This window comes from Vicia villosa, unplaced genomic scaffold, assembly GCF_029867415.1.
Source record: "Vicia villosa cultivar HV-30 ecotype Madison, WI unplaced genomic scaffold, Vvil1.0 ctg.000044F_1_1, whole genome shotgun sequence".
In the NCBI taxonomy this organism is placed as follows: domain Eukaryota; kingdom Viridiplantae; phylum Streptophyta; class Magnoliopsida; order Fabales; family Fabaceae; genus Vicia; species Vicia villosa.
In genome coordinates, this window is record NW_026704976.1 from 1,029,964 (window position 1) to 1,039,291 (window position 9,328).

Consider the following 9,328-nt stretch of genomic DNA (forward strand, 5'->3'; position numbering starts at 1 on the left):
ATTGGCTGAATTGTTCGGAATAGATGAACCAACCGAGGCTGTAAAAGCTGTGACGTGTCTCTTTGGTGGCCTTATTGGACATTCCTTAAGAATATGTCCGTCTTTTTTGCAATAGTTGCATAACTTTTTCGGGCAGTTTGAAGCGTAATGTCCCAATTGCTTGCAACAGAAACATTGAACAACACTCATGTCATGACTTCTTGATTTTCCCCGTGCTACATATGCCACTGGAACAGTAGATGATTTGTTATCTTCAATGATGGACTGCGTAAGGAGACGTTGTTCTTCACGTAACAGATCATTGAAACATGTATCCAATGATGGTACAGGGTTTCTATGCATGAGAATGGACCGAATGCCTTCAAATTCTGACCTCAATTTCATAAGAAATTGATCTCGTTTAGTAGTTTCATGAACAGATTGTACAGAACTAAGACCTATAGGATTCAAATCTGCATAAACTATATCGGTGTATTCATCCCACAGATTCATGAATTGAGAGTAAAAATCAGAGATCGAAAGACTATCCTGTTTAAAGACAGCTATGTCGTGTTCAAGCTGGAATCTTCGAGCGGCGTTGTTCTGATTGTAGACTTTCTTCAAATAATTTCGCATTGTTGCTGCTGTTTTGTAAGGTCGAAGATTCAGGACAATGTTGGGATCAACAGAACCTAGGACCCAGGACATGACTTGAGCATCTTTGACTATCCATTTGGCATGTGCAACTTTATCTTTGTCTTTGTCAGGGGCTGTAGTGCTGCCATCAACATGACCCCACAAATCTTTTCCAGTGACGAATATCTCGAAATGGAATGCCCAAGCTAAGTAGTTTTTGCCATTGAGGCGAACCAACAGGACTTCATGCTTTTCGGTAGTCATGGAAATAGGAATTGAACAAGAACAAGGGGATAATTTGGATTCGGAAACAAATAACCGAGAATTGAAAAAGAAGAGAAAAAAAAACGAGAACGTGAACAAAAGTGAAACAGATCGTGAAAAAAACAGACTAGGATCGTGAAAAAAAAACAGACTAGGTTCTTGGATTTTAACCTAAGTTGATACCATGTTAACTAAGACAAAGGTTTGGACAAAACTGTTATTCTTTTCATTCTGATTTCACATATAAATACACGATTATTTCCTAAGCTGTCATATTTACATTTACAGCTAATTATACTAATTAAGAAAATAAATATTACAAATAAATGTACAATCTCAACCGAATTATTTCTAATAATTTACTAATTACTGCCCATGATTCTGTTGACATAATCAACATCAAGATTTCCTTCAGAAGCTCCATGTCCTTTAAGCCTTCCATGCGCATCCAGGATTTTTTCTCTGGCGGAGCCGTACGTACCTACAAGACAACAAACCAAAACAGAATTGCAATGATTGAGCATGCGCTAGATCCAAAGTAAAGTGAAACAAAACACAAGAAGATTAATGAACGTCATACATACCAATAGCAAGAAAAAAAATTATCTCTTGTTTTTTATGACATGGTGGTATTAATTCATGCCTAAAAAGAGATAATTCATAACTGTTCAATAGTAGGCTACTTATAAGTTTTCACAGATCATCTCAAATCATATTTCCTATATAAACAATCCTAACATATACACACATATAGCAATTTATATACTAGTGCCATCTGATTTTATACAACTCTATCATCCGAACACTAAAAAAATCCTATATCAAATAACTAAAACTAAACAAATCCATAATGTTAACTCAAATTTAATGGGCTACAAAGGATTATCCAATACAAAAGAAAGTACCACTTCTCCATTTTGTATCATGAAAACCAAACAAATCCTATATTGTGAATTTTTATCTTAAATATTATTTTAAGATTACCCCATTTCATGTTTTTATTATGAATCTTAAATACAATAATACACTTTTCAGTAAGAGTACGTGCCACATATAAAAACAGCACTATCTATTTTACTACAAAAACTGTTTGTGAGCTTATTTCATTGGACTGAATTGTTTGACACCTCTAAACCAAACTGTATATCCAAAATACAAACAGACATCCATAATTACATATTGAGTTCCACTTACCAAATACAGTGTCTGGTAAATTTCAAGGGTAGTTGTATTTTGGATACTGACAAGCATATCTCCCTGAATACTGCACATTATCAGGTAATCCACCATGTTGAGGTCTTATTGTTGGTTCTCCATATGGGGGAAGCGAAGCTGAAATGTAATAGCAACATATTATTATTATTGTGTTGATTAAAAAAATAACTTAAAAATAGAGAAATTCTAAGAGAATAACTACGTGTGCCTGCAGCAGGTGAAAGAAACTCAGGTTGGAAATCTCTGTATTCAACATAAGGTCTTCCATATGTACTATAATTAAAAGGTTGCGACTCACGGTAGTCAACATAAGATCTTCCAGGAAAACCCATGTTGCTGTTCCCTGCCGTACTTGGCCTATAATGGCTACCCAAAACAGGGTTCCTGTATGCTTCGATGTCACCGTAAGTTCTATTGGAACCAACATTATCTCTAGGATAACAAGATGCTTCGTGATTGGAATAAAGTCCAAAAGGATAGGGTGATCTTGCAACATTTGAAATTTGACTGCTTGGATATCCTCCTGACAATGGATTCATGCTAAGCTGAGGTTCAGTCATATGACCATGTGCATCGACCTGAAAACAAGTCCTTAGAAATTAGCATTGTTGCCACAAGATAGAAATAACCAAGATGGAAACGTTTCAGTGTTGTAAATTGCAGATCATAGAAAATATTTTGACAATTTTAAGGTATTATATTTTATCGCCGTTATTTCCGCTATTTAACAATACTGAAAAGTTTGCCAGTAAATAAAAAGTTGCAAAATAGGTTTGTCTGACTAACTTGACTAGGCATCCTATAGTTGGCTTGAGAGATGGGACAATGAGCTCTCCAATGTTGAATGCCACTTCCTGAGCAAAATTGCAATAACGTCGGGATTATTAAAGATGATTATACAATAAAGTAGACTGTAAGATCGAGAAGTAACTGTAAGTAGATAAAAACCTGTTGAACTTCCTTGATTTTGCAATGTAGGCCTAAAAGAAGACTGAAAAGAACCTCTGCGCGATAATGTTGACTGGCTGTTATTAGATAGAGATGGAGTATCTTGCTTCATCTGATCCAAATACTTTTGAGACGCGTCTCGGTTCAGTTCAACAAACAAAACCTTAAAATACAAATGAAGCTTTAGTATAGTAATGCTTGATAACTTGATTCTCAGATAAACAAAAAGCAATGTAAGTAGCTATACCTGATCAAAATACTCATCGGAATTCGGCAAGTCCTTGCTTTTGGGTAGAACATAATTAGCTGCCATGGTCATAAAATATTAGAACAAGCATAAGAAGATTCTTAAGTTAATAAAAATATGATAAACTAAACAACAGTAGATAACAAGTAAAGGGTAAAAAAATACCAATCATGTTATTCAAAGCATCAACTGGAACTTCTTTGCCCATTTCTTTAAATCTTTTTTCAGATCGTCTCTTGAGCTCTTCTGGCTTTGGGAACACGACAACAGCAATCTGGAACGGACAAAATATTATATTATCCAATCTATAGTAAACTTATTTCTCTAGCTTCAACAAACAAAAAGACAAATAGCTACCTTTTGATAGTCAACAAAAGGCGTAAGCTTACGCTTGCGTGCATTTTTGTACACATTTGTCTGATCGATTATATAATTGCGAGGTATGTTAGCCGCCCTGGACAGAATTACATTGAACATTGAACTTGCCTTGTCCATCAAACGGTCAAACCTTTCACCATAGTTATTTTTCCGCAACAGCCCAGGAACCTAAACAAAACTGGATTAAGCAAAAATTGAAGATAAAAAATGATAACAAAAGATGATTGGGAAGCTAAACTAACCTTCATTTGTTCAAGAATTAAGTTTGTGCCAAGCAAAACATAACGCTTCTCCGGATGATTTTTCAGCCCATGTAGTTTTTCCTGAAGCCGGTAATCCCACGAGCATCATCAATTCACAATCCTTTGGGTCAGAAAATGAAGGTCCCATAACCGCATTTCCATCTGCAACTGCCAAGGCCCAAGGTCTGAACCCTTCTTGAGGAACAAGTCCTTGTTCAACACTGAATTGCATCCGAACCTCAACATTTTTCAACAGAACATGCGGAAAAAGTGCCCATTCCCAAGGTGAGTCCTTTGAAAAAGAAGAGTCCATTCCAACACCAAAAGAACCAACATCAAATTGCAATGCAATACCCAACCATTTACCATTCTTAGAGAAAGCAATAGTAGCTAGTGGTTTACTCTCAAGATCAACACAACAAACTATTGTATCACCAACACCAAACCTATCACCATAATTCAAAAACTTTCCAGCATTGGAAAACTTGCCGGTGCCACCATAACCAAAGCTTTGTTTAGTCTCACCAAGAGCTCCAACGGCATCATCACCTCTAGAAACACCAAGACGACAAAGATGTTGCTGATCAGGAGAAGTATCATCGGTATCAACGGGTTGAGCAGAAACAACAATGCACCCAAAACAATACCTACCATTTGTTATTCCAACAGTAGCTCTAGCACCAGACCAACAATAAGCAAACCCTTCCTCATTAAGGCCATATCCAACAAGTCCATTGCATTCAATGTTGAAATCTAACAAAATCAATCATGAAACACCATACATTAACATACAAATTACAATTGCTTCAATATTAAAATCTAACAACGTCGGCCAGTTAAATACTGAAGTAGATATAAAAAAAATGATACCTAAATCACAATCAGCAGAATTGAGAACAACACGGGATGACGAAGAAAGTGGTTCCAACGCATCTTGTTTTGCTTTCTTATGATGAGTTGATGCTTCCTCTTCTTCCAATGAGAAATGGCGTTTGGTAGGAGCCATTGTGGAATGTGATAGATATGCGTAGAGAGTGGAGATATTGTAAAATATAACTAACTTTTAAAACAGTAAATGATAATGAAGCAATTTATAAGAGTGAAAAAATATAAAATATTCAGTCAAAATATATACATGTTCATAATAATTAAATTAATTTTGGAAATTACTAACAAATTCTTATTTTAGGTAGAAAAAATTAATGGAGATATTATTAAAAGTAAATAATTTTTTAAAACAATAAATAATAATAATAATGCAATTCATAGGGGAAAAATTACTAAAGATTCAGTCAAAATAAGTTATTGTTTATAATTATTAAATTATTTAAGGAAATCACTAACAAACTTCTATTTTAGGTAGAAAAAAATCATTCAAAATCAGTGGAGGTATTATTAAAAGTAAATAATTTCTTAATATTGCAATTCATAGGAGAGAAATTTTTATTTAATATTCAGTCAAAATAGATAAATTTTAATAATAATTAAATTAATTTTAGGAATTACTAATAATTTCCCATTTTAGACTGAAAAAATACATTCACTAATTTAGCAACTTTTATAGGAAAAATTAGTGGAGATATTATTAAAATAATATAAAATAATGATGCATTTAATAGGGGTAATTTATTAAATATTCAATTAAAATACATAAATTTTGATAATAATTTTAAAATTTTTAGGGAATTATTAAATAGAAAAATAATTAAATTTTCTATGAAAATATATTTAATTTTAATAATAAATAATAAATTTATAGAATTACTAATAAATTTCTACTTTAGGTAGAAAAAAATCATCCACTATCTTAACAGCTTTTATAGGGGAAATTAGTTGATATATTATAAAATATAAATAATGTATTAAAACAATAAATAATAATAATGATGTGGTAAAGTAGAGAAAAACTATAAACTATTCAGTCAAAATATATAAATGTCAATAATAATTAAATAAAAATAAATTTTAGGAATTACTAATATTTTGGGGCGGAAAAACTCCATCCACTAACTTAACAACTTTTATCTGAAAAATGGGTTAATAGTAGTTTACCCCCTGTAATATGAGCGAGTTTTGGTTTACCCCCTACCGTTGTCAAAGGCAGGTTTTGGCAACGGTTTTTTTGAAAAAACCGTTGTCAAAGGGTAGGGAGGGGGCAAAAACAAAATTCGCTAACATTACAGGGGGGTGAATTACTATTAACCCCTGAAAAATTAATGGAGATATTGTAAAAACAAATTTAAAATTTTAGGTGGTAAAAATTTACGAACTAACTTAGTAGAAAAATTAAAAATAAATTTAAAACAATAAATAATAATGATGCAAATTATAATGGTGTAAAAAAATAATCTAGCAAAATTTTTTTCATCAAAAATTAGTTAGTGATGAATCAGAATCAGTGCCACCGCCGCCGGAAAGTCGTGAAAGACCTATCGTTTCGCACCATCAAAATGATGTAGAAGAGGGACATAACAAGCTCAATGAAGAGAATATAGTACACATTGAATTAGAGGAGGATGCTGAAGTCAAAACATCTGAAACCCTAGAAGAGGAGAAGAAAGAAGATTCCACGATGACAAAGAAATTGTGGGTTGATGTGCTTAGCAACAACAGGAACCTAGATAAAGGTATGGTTATTGAGTTTGTATCCCCAAAGGTGGTGAATGGATCACTAGAAATTGAAATTGAAGAAGAAGATATCAAATCAGAGTTGAAATATTGGGATTCTTCATGACCAAGTCGTGGAATTTTGCTCCATTTCCTGATATGTTCTACCATGAAGAAGGTTATTTCATTCTCAGGTTCCGATCGCATATGGACAAGGATACAGTATTGATGAAAGGGCCTTACACCATCATAAACATGCCAATTCTTCTAAGAGAATGGACACCTGGTTTCAATCTAAAGGAAGATATGTTCCGAACACTACCAATTTGGATCAAACTACCTCAACTTACTCTACATCCACAGGTCGCGAGGAGCCTGAGTAAGAATCGAAGCACTATCGGTACACATCTGATAACTCACAAATGTATAGCTAACAAGCTTAGGGTTTCCTATTATAGAATTTTGGTGGAAGTCGATATAACACATGAGTTGGCTAAAGAAATTGCCATCAATGAAAGGAAGCAAGAAAGTTGAAACAACCTATATAGTATGAATGGAAACCCCTGTTCTATGACAAATTTCAAAAGGTTGGACACAAACATGAGGCTAAAATTCAGAAATAGTGGAGACCTAAACCATAAATACCCGATGAAAGGAAAGCTCTCACCAAAAATGTTGAGGTATCAACTAATGCGGCAAGCACCAGCAATTATGGAGAACACAAGAGGGATGACCGATACTTAGTGAACAAATTTGCTAGAAACAAAAGTAAATTTGCTCAATTGGATAATTCACCAACAACAATTCATTGTGAGAATGGTTTTGAGGCATTATGGGGTTTGAATGAAACCCTAGTGCCACATGACAATGGCCAATGATTGTTCCTGAAATGTTAGGGGGCTAGATTGTTCCTGAAATGTTAGGGGGCTGAATAAATCTGGTAATAAGCTAAGGGTGATTATCTCCTGTCTCCTTAAACTTCACCCTGAGATTATTATTCTAATAGAGACTAGAGTAAAAAATTATAAGGCTAATATGGTTAAGGAAAAGCTCAACCTAAGAGGTAGATACTTAGATAATTACCATAAGCATGCTAATGGTAGGATCTTGTTGGAGTGGGATGATAGTAGGATTGACATTAGGCTTGTTAGAAGCACAAGCCAGATGATTCATTTTGGGCTTTTGGACATTAATGGCACATTTAAATCTTTGATGACAACCATCTATGCTCTAAACCAACTTGACTAAAGGAGACAATTATGGAAATATTTGAAGGATGTCCATAGAAATAAGCAAGGCTTCCTTATTGGGGACTTTAATAATGTGGTTAAGTCTATGAACAGAATTAGTGGCAACTTGGTGACTGAGAATGAACACGTGGATCTGAATAACATGATGGTGAATACATGTTTGTTTAAGAAAGATAATATAGGGGACTATTACACTTGGTCCAATAAACACACATAAGGATCATTTATTCAAGAATAGATCGAATTCTTGGGAATTTTGTTTGGCTCTAAAACAATACTGATATGACTCTGAAAATTCTGCCTCCCAGTGTTCCAGATCATGCTCTGTTATGCTTGTCTCGTCAGGAGAAGAAAGAGTTCAGAAGGGCTAATTTCAAGTTCACAAATAGTGTGGTTACTATGGAGGGATATCATGATGTTGTTGCCTATAAATGGAACCAACCTATGGAGGGCGGGCCCATGTATATATTATGGCACAGGTTGATGAGGCTTCAAACAACTCTGAAGAAGTTGAACAAGCCTTTTTATTATCGGATGCTTGGATTATTTTTGGCCAAATTTCATTCAAGTGGCTCTTCCTCACACCATTTCTAATCATTATCTGACTCTGGTGACTATTAACAAAGAGAACTGGGGTCCTAGGCCAAGGAGAATGTTAAAATGTTTGAAGGATTTACCAGGCTACATGGAATTAAGGAATAGTGGCTATCTTTTCAGGTGGATGGTTGGGGAGGTTCTGTGCTGAAAGAAAAACTGGAGCTGATTAAGGCAATTTAAGATATGGAATCAAAATCATACTCATAATTCAGAAGGAAAAATCAAAATGATAAAAGACCGTATTTCTTTCTTGGATGTTAAAGGGGATGAGTATGATCTAGAGGATGAAGTGTTGGGAGAGTTACACTCTTTATCGGTAGAAATTCTTTCTTTATCCAAATTACTTACAAGTATCTAGTGGAAAAAGTCTAGACTACTTTGGCTAAAGGAAGTAGATGCAAATTCAAAATTCTTTCATAGTATTATGTCTTCAAGGAGAAGGTCGAATGATATCATCTCAGTTTCAATAAGGATGTACACGTAGAGGGTTTCAATGGAGTGAGGAGTGCCATTTTTTATCACTTTCAAAATCATTACCAAACAATAGCTGTTGATCGACCAGGGATAAAAGATCTTTCTTTTAAATCAATCACTAGGAAGGAGGGGTTAGTTTTGTCTCTATAGTTTTCTAAGCTTGATACTTATCGGATATCGCACGTGTCCATGAGTACAACTGGGGAGCGGCTACAGTGGCGTACAAATACCATAGACTCGGAGAGGGGTGTCTGTGGAAGGCAAGGATTGTGGCTGACAGATGTACCCTCTTAGTGGTAATAATCTTATATCCGTCTACATTTTCTCAAAGTTTATTATATATTTGTGATAGTATGTTTGATAACCGTGTTTTTTTTTCCAGGGGGATATTATAGCACTTCCTAGACATCATTGGCTAAGGAAAGATGCCTGGATACACTAAAGACACGCCGCGTGCAAGAGCCCTCGTCCCCTTCAGAGGGAACCAGGTG

General features: G+C 34.6%; 1 protein-coding gene and 1 pseudogene across 1 annotated transcript; both read right to left on the minus strand.

Annotated features, from left to right (window-relative positions):
* Positions 1–1,269: 1,269 nt before the first annotated feature.
* Positions 1,270–2,945, minus strand: LOC131622779 (uncharacterized). Its single transcript, XM_058893818.1, has 4 exons — positions 2,881–2,945; positions 2,297–2,672; positions 2,074–2,211; positions 1,270–1,360 (listed from the first exon to the last, which is right to left on the minus strand). The coding sequence occupies exons 1-3, from the start codon at positions 2,890–2,892 to the stop codon at positions 2,096–2,098; spliced, it is 504 nt and encodes a 167-aa protein (XP_058749801.1). The 5' UTR covers positions 2,893–2,945; the 3' UTR covers positions 1,270–1,360; positions 2,074–2,095.
* Positions 2,894–4,915, minus strand: LOC131622833 (uncharacterized; annotated as a pseudogene).
* Positions 4,916–9,328: the final 4,413 nt, after the last annotated feature.